The following is a 15912-nucleotide window of genomic DNA, read 5'->3' as shown; positions in this document are numbered from 1 at the left end:
TCTCCACCCATTCACCATCGTTCACACCCTCTTAAGCTTTAGCCCCACCCATCTCTTTAAGGATTCACATCGGATGCCATGTACTAAACAACCAAGACTAAAGGCTGGTTTGTAAATTCAATCTGGAGTGCCAGAGTGCACTCTGGGCGTTCATAACCTGGCCTAGTAGTAGGGGTTGATCCGAGTGTTCTGACCTAACAACGGCAGTCAAGCACCCAAGCTAACTGGCTAACGTTGGCTAACTTGCTAGCTACTTCCAGACACAACACCCCACTCTGACCATTTTACTCTCCCTAGCATAGCTGGTTAGGCTGTTTTCGTGTTATCCAGAGAGTTGGTGACTGTAACTGTGCTGCTGGCAACAATTTAATGTTTGTTTTTTTTGCCAACGTTTACCCACACCGGCCGTTTTCAACCGGTGTTCAGCGTTCAAAAAATGTGTCAGTTAGTCTGCGCTCCGGCACACTCAGACGAGAGTGCTCTGAAATCGGAGTAGATAGCCAGAGCGAATTTACCAGCTATGTCTGTCAACAGTTGTTTCAGTGACATCATGAACATTCTATTGAAATGGTTACTTGCATAGTGGAGTCTTTTGTTTAGACATTTAGCTAGCTAGCTAAACAATGAACCGTAATCCCAACTCATAACGTTTCTACCCTGCATGAATCTGTAGGTAGCTAACCAACCAGGTTCAATGTTAGCTAGCTAGGCTCTGAGATACAAATAATATTACTAGACAGATCATACACGTAACGCTCTTAGAGATTTACCCAGAAACACTCACAGCTCTTAGAGACTTACCCAGAAACACTCACAGCTCTTAGAGACTTACCCAGAAAGACTCACAGCTCTTAGAGACTTACCCAGAAAGACTCACAGCTCTTAGAGATTTACCCAGAAACACTCACAGCTCTTAGAGATTTACCCAGAAACACTCACAGCTCTTAGAGATTTACCCAGAAACACTCACAGCTCTTAGAGATTTACCCAGAAACACTCACAGCTCTTAGAGATTTACCCAGAAACACTCACAGCTCTTAGAGATTTACCCAGAAACACTCACAGCTCTTAGAGATTTACCCAGAAACACTCACAGCTCTTAGAGATTTACCCAGAAAGACTCACAGCTCTTAGAGATTTACCCAGAAACACTCACAGCTCTTAGAGATTTACCCAGAAACACTCACAGCTCTTAGAGACTTACCCAGAAACACTCACAGCTCTTAGAGATTTACCCAGAAACACTCACAGCTCTTAGAGACTTACCCAGAAAGACTCACAGCTCTTAGAGACTTACCCAGAAAGACTCACAGCTCTTAGAGATTTACCCAGAAACACTCACAGCTCTTAGAGACTTACCCAGAAAGACTCACAGCTCTTAGAGACTTACCCAGAAAGACTCACAGCTCTTAGAGATTTACCCAGAAACACTCACAGCTCTTAGAGACTTACCCAGAAACACTCACAGCTCTTAGAGACTTACCCAGAAAGACTCACAGCTCTTAGAGACTTACCCAGAAAGACTGGGTAATCGCTGCCAAAGGTGCTTCTAACACGTATTGACTCGGGGTGACACGAAATGACAATGAGATCAATTTGAATCCCACTGTGTATTGAATCCATTTGAATCCCACTGTGTATTGAATCCATTTGAATCCCACTGTGTATTGAATCCATTTGAATCCCACTGTGTATTGAATCCATTTGAATCCCACTGTGTATTGAATCCATTTGAATCCCACTGTGTATTGAATCCTCAGTGTCTCTGAGTGCTGTGTCACGCCCTACTCCCTGCTGGGCCTGACGTCTGTGGTGTCCTACCTGGGCCTGGGGCTTCTCAACCTTACCAAGTTCTACCTGGGGGGCTACACTGCAGTACAGAATGACAACGTCATGCACAGGTGGGCTGGGGGGTTGGGTTACACAAGACAGGTGTCTAGAACTGGATCCCAAATGGTACCCTATATAGTACACTACTGTTGACCAGGGTCCTATTCCCTATATAGTACACTACTGTTGACCAGGGTCCTATTCCCTATATAGTGCACTACTGTTGACCAGGGCCCTATTCCCTATATAGTACACTACTGTTGACCAGGGTCCTATTCCCTATATAGTACACTACTGTTGACCAGGGTCCTATTCCCTATATAGTGCACTACTGTTGACCAGGGCCCTATTCCCTATATAGTACACTACTGTTGACCAGGGTCCTATTCCCTATATAGTAGTCTGTAGAGTGAATACAGAATCAGCAATACGTATTTACTCTGTTTCATTATGTGGTTGAATTACAAGTATTATTGTGTGTGTGTGTGTGTGTGTGTGTGTGTGTGTGTGTGTGTGTGTGTGTGTGTGTGTGTGTGTGTGTGTGTGTGTGTGTGTGTGTGTGTGTGTGTGTGTGTGTGTGTGTGTGTGTGTGTGTGTGTGTGTGTGTGTGTGTGTGTGTGTGTGTGTGTGTGTGTGTGTGTGTGTGTCTCCCCCCACCAGAGGTGTAACTGAGGGCGTGACGTTGCTGCTGCTGGCTCTTCAGACGGGTCTTTTAGACATGCAGGCTCTGCAACGCACCTTCCTCCTCAGTATCATCCTCTTCATCGTCGTCACCTCCACTCTGCAGTCCATGATAGAGATCACAGACCCCATCATCCTGGCCCTGGGGGCGTCTAGAAACAGGTACGGTCTAACCCCATCATCCTGGCCCTGGGGGCGTCTAGAAACAGGTAGGGTCTAACCCCATCATCCTGGCCCTGGGGGCGTCTAGAAACAGGTACGGTCTAACCCCATCATCCTGGCCCTGGGGGCGTCTAGAAACAGGTACGGTCTAACCCCATCATCCTGGCCCTGGGGGCGTCTAGAAACAGGTACGGTCTAACCCCATCATCCTGGCCCTGGGGGCGTCTAGAAACAGGTACGGTCTAACCCCATCATCCTGGCCCTGGGGGCGTCTAGAAACAGGTACGGTCTAACCCCATCATCCTGGCCCTGGGGGCGTCTAGAAACAGGTACGGTCTAACCCCATCATCCTGGCCCTGGGGGCGTCTAGAAACAGGTACGGTCTAACCCCATCATCCTGGCCCTGGGGGCGTCTAGAAACAGGTACGGTCCAACCCCATCATCCTGGCCCTGGGGGCGTCTAGAAACAGGTACGGTCAATAGCCAAGTTTAAATGCATTCACATGTTCTGGCCCAAAACGTCATTGCAAAATCGTATGTATCGTTGTACACTGATTCTACCCCCCCAAGCCATAAAACTGCTGAACAATTAATCAAATGGCCACCTGTATACAGCCTCGTTATTTTATTGTGTTGCTTTTTATAATTTTTTTACTTTAGATTATTTGGTAAATATTTTCTTAACTCATCATGAACTGCACTGCTTACTTACAAGCAGTGAGCATTTCACTGTAAGGTCTACTACCTGTTGTACTCGGCGCATGTGACTAATAAAGTTAGATTTTTTTGCGAGCATCTAGTCACAGCCAACAGGTTCAATGGAAGTTTCAGATTATAGCGTTTTCTGTGTTAACCCCACGGCAGTGGATCTAGACTATTGTCTGTCAACAGTGACATCTGTCAATATCCACACATTTTAGTCATTTAGCAGTAGTGAGTGATACGTCTTTCATACTGATCCCCGGTGGGAATCGAACCCACAACCCTGCAAGTGCCATGCTATACCAACTCAGGGTTGCTGTCCTTGTAGTTATGGTAATAGACCAGTGATGCCCTTCTTCGCTCTCTCTCTGTGCCTATAGGAGTTTATGGTGATGACCTCTCTCTCTGTGCCTTTAGGAGTTTATGGTGATGACCTCTCTCTGTCTCTCTCTCGCTGTCTCCCTTTCTTTCTCTCTCTCTCTTTCTCTCACTGCCTCTCTCTCTCTTTCTCTCACTGCCTCTTTCTCTTTCTCTCGCTGTCTCCCTTTCTCTCGCTCCCTTTCTTTCTCTCTCTGCCTCTCTCTCTCTCTCTTTCTCTCACTGCCTCTCTCTCTTTCTCTTTCTCTCGCTGCCTCTCTTTCTGTCTCCCTTTCTCTCCTTCGCTGTCTCCCTTTCTCTCTCTCTACCTCTCTCTCTCTCTACCTCTCTCTCTCTCTCTCCCTATAGGAGTCTATGGAAACACTTCCGAGGTCTCAGTATGTGTCTTGTTCTGCTGGTGTTCCCAGGATACATGGCATATAAAATCTCCCAGTTCTTCCACATGGACTTCTGGCTCCTCATCCTGGTCTCCAGCTGCATGCTCACCTCTCTGCAGGTAAGACTCAGTCACATAACTGTAGGAGTCATGTCTTAGTAGGCTCTGTTTCTCTGAAGTAAGTTGTTGTCTGGTCTCCTAGGTGACAGGTACCTTGCTGATCTACTTCCTCTTCATGGTTGAGCTGTTCTGTAGCGACCCTATAGACAGCCTGGATGAGATCATCTATTGGGTCAATGCAGGTAACACAAGATACCTGTCCTGTAGTCACCTGTCCTGTACTCACATGTCCTGTAGTCACCTGTCCTGTACCCACTTGTCCTATAGTCACCTGTCCTGTACCCTCCTGTCCTGTAGTCACCTGTCCTGTACCCTCTTGTCCTGTACTCACCTGTCCTGTACCCTCCTCTCCTGTAGTTACCTGTCCTGTACCCTCCTGTCCTGTAGTCACCTGTCCTGTACCCTCCTGTCCTGTACTCACATGTCCTGTAGACACCTGTCCTGTACTCACCTGTCCTGTACTCACATGTCCTGTACCCTCCTGTCCTGTACCCACCTGTCCTGTACCCTCCTGTCCTGAACCCTCCTGTCCTGTACCCTCCTGTCCTGTAGTCAACTGTCCTGTACCCTCCTGTCCTGTAGTCAACTGTCCTGTAGTCAACTGTCCTGTACCCTCCTGTCCTGTACCCTCCTGTCCTGTAGTCAACTGTCCTGTAGTCAACTGTCCTGTACCCTCCTGTCCTGTAGCCACCTGTCCTGTAGTCAACTGTCCTGTACCCTCCTGTCCTGTAGGCACCTGTCCTGTACCCTCCTGTCCTGTACCCTCCTGTCCTGTACCCTCCTGTCCTGTACTCACATGTCCTGTAGTCACCTGTCCTGTACCCTCCTGCCCTGTACCCTCCTGTCCTGTACTCACATGTCCTGTAGTCACGTGTCATGTACCCACCTGTCCTGTACCCTCCTGTCCTGTACCCTCCTGTCCAGTAGTCACCTGTCCTGTACCCTCCTGTCCTGTACTCACATGTCCTGTAGTCACCTGTCCTGTAGTCAACTGTCCTGTACCCTCCTGTCCTGTACCCTCCTGTCCTGTACCCTCCTGTCCTGTAGTCACATGTCCTGTAGTCACCTGTCCTGTACCCTCCTGTCCTGTACCCTCCTGTCCTGTACCCTCCTGTCCTGTACTCACATGTCCTGTAGTCACCTGTCCTGTACCCACCTGTCCTGTACCCTCCTGTCCTGTACCCTCCTGTCCTGTAGTCACCTGTCCTGTACCCTCCTGTCCTGTACTTACCTGTCCTGTACTTACCTGTCCTGTAGTCACCTGTCCTGTACTCACCTGTCCTGTACTTACCTGTCCTGTACCCTCCTGTCCTGTACTCATCTGTTCTGTAACCACCTGTCCTGTACCCTCCTGTCCTGTACCCACTTGTCCTGTACTCACATGTCCTGTACCCTCCTGTCCTGTACTCACATGTCCTGTACTTACCTGTCCTGTACCCTCATGTCCTGTACTCACATGTCCTGTACTCACATGTCCTGTACCCTCCTGTCCTGTACCCTCCTGTCCTGTACTCACCTGTCCTGTACCCTCCTGTCCTGTACCCACTTGTCCTGTACTCACATGTCCTGTACCCTCCTGTCCTGTACTCACATGTCCTGTACTTACCTGTCCTGTACCCTCATGTCCTGTACTCACATGTCCTGTACTCACATGTCCTGTACCTTCCTGTCCTGTACCCTCCTGTCCTGTACCCACCTGTCCTGTACCCTCCTGTCCTGTACTCACATGTCCTGTACTCACATGTCCTGTACCCTCCTGTCCTGTACTCACATGTCCTGTACCCTCCTGTCCTGTACTCACATGTCCTGTACTCACATGTCCTGTACCCTCCTGTCCTGTACTTACCTGTCCTGTACCCTCATGTCCTGTACCCACATGTCCTGTACTCACATGTCCTGTACCCTCCTGTCCTGTACCCTCCTGTCCTGTACCCTCCTGTCCTGTACCCTCCTGTCCTGTACCCTCCTGTCCTGTACTCACATGTCCTGTACCCTCCTGTCCTGTACCCTCCTGTCCTGTACCCACCTGTCCTGTACCCTCCTGTCCTGTACTCACATGTCCTGTACTCACATGTCCTGTACCCACTTGTCCTGTACTCACCTGTCCTGTACCCTCCTGTCCTGTACCCTCCTGTCCTGTACCCTCCTGTCCTGTACCCACTTGTCCTGTACCTACCTGTCCTGTAGTACCTGTCCTAACACTTGTCTTTGTTATACTAGCTCTGCCTTTGCTAATAGCTGCTTTATTGAGGAAAGTTTGTCTTACTATGACTGAGATGTGGTTGTTGTACCTAGCTCCAGTATGTAAAGATGAAGGGCTTTCTGGGTAAAAGAGTCCGCTAAATGACTAAAATGTAAATGTGGAACCCCAGTCAGCCGTGTGTTGGAGTTCGTTGTGGCTCTCTGCGTGGTGGCCTACGGGACCTGGGAATCTCTGTTTGGGGAGTGGAGCTGGATGGGAGCCTCCGTCATTATCATCCACTGCTATTTCAACGTGTGGCTCAGAGCCCAGACCGGCTGGAGGAGCTTCCTGCTTAGACAGGAAGCAGCCAAGAAGATCAACTCCCTCCCCCGGGCCACGGCCAATCAGCTGCAGCAACACAACGACGTTTGTGCCATCTGCTTCCAGGTCAGTCAAAAAAAACACTGTATGATGTGTCCTACATGTCAACCCTATTCTCTATATGGGCCCTGGTCAAAAGTAGTGCACTTTAAAAAGGGAATATGGTGCTATTTAAAACGTCTCTATGCATGTTTGGTCATGGCCATCTGCTTCCAGGTCAGTCAGGGTCATGGCCATCTGCTTCCAGGTCAGTCAGGGTCATGGTGGCTCAGTGGTCAGAGGATGGTGTCTATACTGGTCAATGGTTTAACCTGTTCTGTGAATATGTTTAGATTACCGTAATAACCCCAATAAATTCACCATCAACTCAATAATATTAACATCAATCATGCATGATTTCTCCCCATTTAAAAATAAGAGAATTTATAAGCCAGGTTTATACCAAATAGTTTAACTTGTTACTTTTCTCTTCAGAGCAGGGACCGCTCATTAGATTGACGAGGGTGGCATTTTCTGACCAACACGCTCCTCCAACAACACATGAAACCTCACAGAATTCTGCTCAAAAAACAATGACAATTTCTCTCAACCAATGGCTTTTTAGGTGAGCACTGATTGCCACCCTATGATAAGCAGTGCTCAAGCAAAATATTTATCTTGTCCGTTCCCAGCGCGTCTCTCCAGGGTGTTGTTGGAGAGAGGCATCGCTGTGGAGCTTCACCAACGTTCAGTCAAAAATAATAATCCAACATAAATCATGAACCGTGCTTCTACACCTGCATTGCTTGCTGTTGGGGGTTTTAGGCTGGGTTTCTGTACAGCACTTTGAGATATCAGCAGGGCTTTATAAATACATTTGATTTGATCATGTAGCAGATAAGAGGATATGGTAGAAACAGGAGGTGGTATTTTCTGTGGCCTTCAGACCTGGAAATAAAATGGATGACAATGTAATGAGACGGACACTTTTTACATCGTGCAGGGTTCTCCCATTCAAATAGCCGAACCTAAATGGCGCCCAATCAAATCAAAAATGCGCTGACATGTTAACAAACAACGTATCCTAAAAACAGGACAGGTCAAAGTGAAATGGACAGTATGGAACGGCCAATCAGGCTGCTCACAACTGCTGTCCAGGAGTTTCATCCCGTGGGGCCAAACTGTCATGTGGTTTCAGGTTTGTATCCCGACATGTTTGACAAGCTGATCATAGTGAAAAAGGCAATTCTTCTGCATTTCCTGCTTTTGTAAACACATTGATTCTTATTGCAAATAGGCTCAGGATAACTCCTGATAAAGTTAGGTAGCTGATATTCAGAGCTTAAATATCCAAATTGATTAGTCACAGGAAACGGGACTAATAAAGCCAATGTAACGGGCTGTTTTACAAATGGTGGGCCTACCGCATGGAAAATGAACCTGATTTCAACGTCCGGATAATACGTCTGTTCAACGTCCGGAAAATACGTCTGTTCAACGTCCGGAAAATACGTCTGTTCAACGTCCGGAAAATACGTCTGTTCAACGTCGGGAAAATACGTCTGTTCAACGTCCGGAAAATACGTCTGTTCAACTTTCATTCAGAACATAAAATAACGTAACTTCAACGTCTGGGAAAATGTGTATTTTTAGTCTTTTTTGTTGTTGTTGTCTTATCTGGGTCAGAACAGAACAGCCCTGGTTCAGAGAGTTGGTTAAAGATGTTTCTGGGAGAGCTTGGAGAGGCTTTTGAGTTTGGTTAGTTCCTGTTAGTTAATTTGAGTAATAAACACTTCTCTTCCTCTGCAGGAAATGAGCTCAGCCGTGCTGACGTACTGCGGACATTTCTTCCATGGAAACTGCCTGCGTAAGTGGCTCTACGTCCAGGAGACTTGCCCCATGTGCCACCAGGCCATCCGCCCCACCACGCCAGAAGACTTCCAGGCTGCTCCTCCGCCCTCTAGAGGAACTGGGCCAGGCCGGGCAGAGGACAGGAGAGGCTCCAGAGATCAGACTCCAGGCAGGGACGCCACACACCAGCCACCAGTTAACCTGCCATCCCCAGGTTCTCCAGATCAGCAGGAGGGGACAGCGAGCCTGAGAGAGGGAACCAGTGGTTTAGATAGAGAGGACAGACCAGGACGTCCACTTAGGGAACCTGTCCAGGATCTCAGCTTCAGCTCCACCGGGGACTTTGTAGGCATTGTCAGCCCAGGCTCTCCTGCGTGTCGTCCTAGTCCAGGGAAGCAGAACCTGGAGCCTTGGGATGGAACTCAGCCTACCAACAGGTACAACGGTGGAGGGGTTGACAGCACGATCAAAGAACTATTGGTGCAATCTAATCCCAAAGAGTGGAATGGCAGAGTATTGACTAGAGTGAATGGGGCTACACAGAACTGCAGGACTGAGAACAACCTTGTAGGAGAAAACCAATGTGGACCCATGTCAGGGAAAACAACCAGAAAGACCTCGAGGGCTAAGAGTGTGAACAGGATAGGAGACGTCACCCAACAGAAACACGAACAGACGGGACGACCGCGGTCACACACTCTAGATGATGGACATACACAGCAGGATGAAAGCCAATCAGAACTGGACACGTCCTGGGATGTTAAATCTACCCGGCGACAGAGATCTAGGTTACGCAGTAGTTCTACTAATAGCAGAACAGAGGAGGAGGGACTCCGTCACAACAGCAGAACAGAGGAGGGACTCCGTCACAACAGCAGAACAGAGGAGGAGGGACTCTGTCACAACAGCAGAACAGAGGAGGGACTCCGTCACAACAGCAGAACAGAGGAGGAGGGACTCCGTCACAACAGCAGAACAGAGGAGGAGGGACTCCGTCACAACAGCAGAGCAGAGGAGGGACTCCGTCACAACAGCAGAACAGAGGAGGAGGGACTCCGTCACAACAGCAGAACAGAGGAGGAGGGACTCCGTCACAACAGCAGAACAGAGGAGGAGGGACTCCGTCACAACAGCAGAACAGAGGAGGGACTCCGTCACAACAGCAGAACAGAGGAGGAGGGACTCCGTCACAACAGCAGAACAGAGGAGGGACTCCGTCACAACAGCAGAACAGAGGAGGAGGGACTCCGTCACAACAGCAGAACAGAGGAGGAGGGACTCCGTCACAACAGCAGAACAGAGGAGGGACTCCGTCACAACAGCAGAACAGAGGAGGAGGGACTCCGTCACAACAGCAGAACAGAGGAGGAGGGACTCCGTCACAACAGCAGAACAGAGGAGGAGGGACTCCGTCACAACAGCAGAGCAGAGGAGGAGGGACTCCGTCACAACAGCACTTTGGCGGAGTGGTGAAGGGAAGCTCCAACAAGTCCACTGAAAATCCCCCCCCACAATGCCTTCTTTCTGTGAAACAACGTTGGAAAACTAATGTCCTAGCTAGCAGTCTGATAATACATGTTTATTTAGTTATTTAATTAATGGTGTGTGGACTGGATTGGATTTAGGGGCAAACATGTAAAACCCAAGATAAGAAATGAAATCTATGAAATGCAAAATTAAGGCTGGGCGGTATACTGTATTTTACTGTATGGGTCAATGATGAATAAGATTTTCAAAAGTGAAACAAATAAAACAGGGAAAAATATGATTTTTGAAACACTTTGTATGTTCCCTATGCATATTCAGGGTTTGTCGCCCAAAAATTTGCACATTTTAACTGTTCAATTTACCTCCTAAAAAAAATATATATATATAAATAAGGCTATAAATATTTTCAACAAATAATATTCTGACCATTAAGTATTCAACATCAAAGAAGTAAAACAATTACAGTATAATAGATCTTCACTGGACGATCCCTCATTTTGAATGACTCAACTACAACTTCTGTAAGACAAATGAAAACCATATCAAATTTAACAAAACATTTATTTTTCTCTTATAGTCTGAGCTTCTCTGCATTTCTGATACAAAATAATGTTGTTTTTTAACATTAAAAACACTGGTTGAGCCAAATTACTTATTTTACGGTGTCATTACTCTTTCTCTCTCTCTCTTCCTCTCTCTCTCTTTCCCTCTTACTCAAACACAGTGTTTTTTACTCAACAACAATGATATTATCATTTTTAATACATAAATAGTAAAGTTATTGAAATCTAGTAAGACGTTCAAACATCACAAATGGAATAAGTTGGCGCCGACAGAGATGGAAGCTCTGCTTCTATCTCCTAAGACATGACAGACATGGAAGCTTTGCTTCTAGCTCCTAAGACATGACAGATATGGAAGCTCTGCTACTATCTCCTAAGACATGACAGACATGGAAGCTTTGCTTCTATCTTATAAGACATGACAGATATGGAAGCTCTGCTACTATCTCCTAAGACATGACAGACATGGAAGCTCTGCTTCTTGGTCCTGGATGGCAGGAAGCTTGGCCCCAGTGATGTACTGGGCCGTTCACACTACCCTCTGTAGTGCCTTGCGGTCGGAAGCCGAGCAGTTGCCGTACCAGGCATTGATGTTGCAGCTGTAGAACCTTTTGAGGATCTGAGGACCCATGTCAAATCTTTTTAGTCTCCTGAGGGGGAATAGGCTTTGTCGTCCCCTCTTCACGACTATCTTGGTGTGTTTGGACCATGATAGATCGTTGGTGATGTGGACACCAAGGAACTTGAAGCTCTCAACCTGCTCCACTACAGTCCCGTCGATGAGAATGGGGGCGTGCTCGGTCCTCTTTTTCCTGTAGTCCACAATCATCTCCTTTGTCTTGATCATGTTGAGGGAGAGGTTGCTGTTCTGGCACCACACGGCCAGGTCTCTGACTTCCTCCCTATAGGCTGTCTCGTCGTTGTCAGTGATCAGGCCTACCACTGTTGTGTCATCTGCAAACGTAATGATGGTGTTAGAGTCGTGCCTGTCCGTGCAGTCATGAGTGAACAGGGAGTACAGGAGGGGACTGAGCACACATGCATGTTTCAGTGTTACTTGCCTCGAAGCGAACATAGAAGTGGTTTAGCTCGTCTGGGAGGCTCGTGTCACTGGGCAGCTCTCGGCTGTGCTTCCCTTCGTGGTCTAATCGTTTGCAAGCCCTGCCACATCCGACGGGTGTCGGAGCCGGTGTAGTACGATTCGATGTATTGACGCTTTGCCTGTTTGATGGTTCGTCGGAGGGCATAGCGGGATTTCTTATAAGCGTCCGGGTTAGAGTCCCGCTCCTTGAAAGCGGCAGCTCTAGCCTTTAGCTCAGTGCGGATGTTGCCTGTAATCCATGGCTTCTGGTTGGGGTATGTATTAGGGATGCACAATATACACTGCTCAAAAAATTAAAGGGAACACTTAAACAACACAATGTAACTCCAAGTCAATCACACTTCTGTGAAATCAAACTGTCCACTTAAGAAGCAACACTGATTGACAATAAATTTCACATGCTGTTGTGCAAATGGAATAGACAAAAGGTGGAAATTATAGGCAATTAGCAAGACACCCCCAATAAAGGAATGGTTCTGCAGGTGGTGACCACAGACCACTTCTCAGGTCCTATGCTTCCTGGCTGATGTTTTGGTCACTTTTGAATGCTGGCGGTGCTTTCACTCTAGTGGTAGCATGAGACGGAGTCTACAACCCACACAAGTGGCTCAGGTAGTGCAGCTCATCCAGGATGGCACATCAATGCGAACTGTGGCAAGAAGGTTTGCTGTGTCTGTCAGCGTAGTGTCCAGAGCATGGAGGCGCTACCAGGAGACAGGCCAGTACATCAGGAGACGTGGAGGAGGCCGTAGGAGGGCAACAACCCAGCAGCAGGACCGCTACCTCCGCCTTTGTGCAAGGAGGAGCACTGCCAGAGCCCTGCAAAATGACCTCCAGCAGGCCAATGGCTAGCATTAGTTGTTGATCTTGTTGATGTGCATCACTGAGGGAGAGAGAGACTGCCTTGTCATGGTTGTTTGATCAACAGGACTCTAAAGTTCCCAAATGTAAAAGAGGACTCCTGTGGTGTTTACATATTTGCAGAAATCCATTCAAGTGTATTTTGATGAATGTGTTCTAATGATCTAAAGTCACGTTGTTACTACTTCCTGTAAACACAGACATCGATTGACTCTTAAACTGGGTCAAATCAAGGTTTATCTATTAATCTTGTTGCACCCAATTTTAAACCTAGTTTTAAATGAATCCTAGTTAAATTAAATCATTCTTATCTAAATGTAGTTTTCACTTTAAACCTAGGTTAATTGTAAATCTGTTGCTCAATTAATAATTTAAAAATATATACACTTAGATTGGAGAACTGCCACTTGAGGTGGTTTAACTGATAAAATGGCAGCATATCGACTGTGGAGAGACCAAAACGATTCCTCAGAGAACAATTATTATACAACGTGCTGTAACGGGCCTGATAACGGTAACGTTGTTGTGAAGTAACGTTAGCATTAACGTTAGTTTTAACGTGCATTATAGGCATGGATATTTACCAGTTATTTATGCTTACTAAATATTGGTGGGTTAAATTGTCCGTTGTCATCATTGGGGTTACGGAGAGGGGCAAACTGCTGGAGAATAATCTCGCATATTTTCTGAGTGATATGATGAATTCCCTTGGACGGAGGCCCCCCCTCAGGCTCCGGTCTGTAAGACCCCCCGTCAGCACGCTTTCATCCGATTTGGGACCCTCTTCTCTTTAATCCGTGTCGATCTATTACATTTGTCGCATAACATGGCCCAGGTGTCTTCCCTTTTGTTGTTGTTGACAGTCGTGTTGTCTGTCTTTTTATCCTCCAGTACGTTACTAAATTCCTCCAACTCCGACAATAGTTTTTATTTTCTTCATAAACGGAGACATTTGAACGTATTTGACGTGCCACGATCAGATGGCTAGCGGACAAATAATAAATGGCTAAATAACGTTAAGTGATGACAATAATAAATAATATTGTATGCTAGCGAGCTTGGTTGATAAACTAGCTAGCTACAGTAGCTAACGAATTCGTTTTACTGTCTAACGTTGGTACCGGCAAATAACGGATTTTATTTCAAATCAGCCAACCCCCTTTCACGATGGAGTTGCAGTAGTTTTAACGTTAAATTGTTATTATTTTATCAAGAAACAGCAACTTTGTGGCCCCATTTGTCAAGTAGGCTAGCTACTTCGTTTTCAACTCATGAAATACCTCATATATTGGTGTAACATGTCACCAATCATAGTTTAAAACCGTTAATCATAGATTTACTGATCCAGATTTAAAATTAAGTGGTGCAACACATCTCTGATTAAATATAAACCTAGATTTACAAAACCTAGATTAGCTCTAATCCTAGATTAATTTAAACCATGTTGGTGCAACCCACAGTCCAGTTCAAAGTGGGGCGGCAGGTAGCCTAGTGGTTAGAGCGTTGGGCCAGTAACCTAAAGGTTACTAGATTGAATCTCCGAGCTGACAAAGTAAAAAATCTGTCGTTCTGCCTCCTGAACAAGGCAGTTAACCTACTGTTCCTAGGCCTTCATTGTAAATAAGAATTTGTTCTTAACTGACTTGCCTAGTTGAATTTAAAAAAGTGAATGACGGCAGGCCTGTGTGGCAAATGGCTTGTTTGCATAAACCTCTATGGTGCATTGGTCTGTGTAGACTTTGGTCCTGGATGAGACAGATTTTTTTATTAGGTTTTGTTTGCTTTAGGGTGGATTGCACTAACATGGTTTAAATTAATATAGGATTAGAGCTAATCTAGGTTTAAAGTGAAAACTACATTTAGATTAGGGGAAGGATTTAATTTAAATAGGTTTAGAAATTGGTGCAACAAGATTAATAGATAAACCTTGGATTTAACCCAGATTAATAGATTAACCTTGGATTTAACCCAGATTAATAGATAAACCTTGGATTTAACCCAGATTAATAGATAAACCTTGATTTAACCCAGATTAATAGATAAACCTTGGATTTAACCCAGTTTAATAGATAAACCTTGATTTAACCCAGATTAATAGATCAACCTTGGATTTAACCCAGATCAATAGATAAACCTTGGATTTAACCCAGTTTAATAGATAAACCTTGATTTAACCCAGATTAATAGATAAACCTTGGATTTAACCCAGATTAATAGATAAACCTTGGATTTAACCCAGATTAAGAGTTCATCCGTGTTGGTGTAACCCACCCATATTCTTTCTGGGGTGTAAATGAACAGATTTGAATAAGATTTCATGCGCTGTCATTTCCACTTTAAAGTTAGAACGTTTTCCTATGATAGCTGCGAGGGTTATCAAATCAGGAACAAATCCTCTGATTTCATCCAGCTCATTAATGATAGAATGTTCATATTTGAAGATTGACGAAAGGCCAGTGGCAAATGACAGGAATGGCAAGAAGTGGAGTGGAGTAGCCGAACAGAGATGGTAACCAGGCTAGAGAACGAGGCTGGGCTGGAACGAGAGACACAGCACTTGAAATATCCACAGAGGATTTGAACAAGTATGACCGTATGGGAATTTTGATCAGACAGGGCCCTTGTTCAGAATTCTGTCGCTGTACATTTCAAAAGTGCTGAACAAATAGTTATATTGACTACGTCCATCCTAGCTCGCTCATTATTGTCTTAATCAAAATTATGAATAGCCTCTTATCCGCTCGTCATCCCCTTATGCCAAGCCTGGGCAATTATTTACCATGGAGGGCCACATTAGAATATATTTTTGCCATCGTGGGCCAGAATCATATTACAGGATTGTACATCATGTGTATGACTGACAGATATATCTACTGTAAATCACATCCAGATATGCTACTTATTTTACTATGTTTAACATGCACAGAAATAAACCACATCCCATGTTCTCCTTTTGGTAGGTATTTTCATTATTAAACATTCAATGAACTACACGGAGGGAAAAGAACACTGTGCATTCAGCACCACGGACAGAACTCTTGTTAACGGGTGGTTATGCACAAAAACACAAGAAGGAGAGAGAGCTCAACATTACGTTTAAACTCCTCAATCGGTGAGAGGAGTGAAGTCTCTGATGGGCATTGACTAGAGGAGTGAAGTCTCTGATGGACATTGACTAGAGCAGTGAAGTCTCTGATGGGCATTGACTAGAGCAGTGAAGTCTCTGGACATTGACTAGAGCAGTGAAGTCTCTGAT

The 15912-nt window shown here is 45.9% G+C and overlaps 1 protein-coding gene across 1 annotated transcript in view; it reads left to right on the top strand.

Moving 5' to 3' along the window:
- LOC139563474 (RING finger protein 145-like) overlaps positions 1 to 10781 on the top strand; it is a 26857-nt gene extending 16076 nt beyond the window's left edge. The window contains exons 7-12 of the mRNA XM_071382176.1: positions 1761 to 1901; positions 2491 to 2673; positions 4102 to 4249; positions 4332 to 4431; positions 6622 to 6878; positions 8601 to 10781. Coding sequence (XP_071238277.1) covers positions 1761 to 1901; positions 2491 to 2673; positions 4102 to 4249; positions 4332 to 4431; positions 6622 to 6878; positions 8601 to 10115 — 2344 coding nt within the window. The 3' untranslated portion in view covers positions 10116 to 10781. The remainder of the gene's footprint in view (positions 1 to 1760; positions 1902 to 2490; positions 2674 to 4101; positions 4250 to 4331; positions 4432 to 6621; positions 6879 to 8600) is intronic.
- Positions 10782 to 15912: the final 5131 nt, after the last annotated feature.

The sequence above is a fragment of the Salvelinus alpinus genome, chromosome 34, assembly GCF_045679555.1.
Source record: "Salvelinus alpinus chromosome 34, SLU_Salpinus.1, whole genome shotgun sequence".
Lineage (NCBI taxonomy): Eukaryota > Metazoa > Chordata > Actinopteri > Salmoniformes > Salmonidae > Salvelinus > Salvelinus alpinus.
The sequence above is the reverse complement of the archived record's forward strand: the minus strand, read 5'-3'. Positions and strand labels throughout refer to the sequence as shown.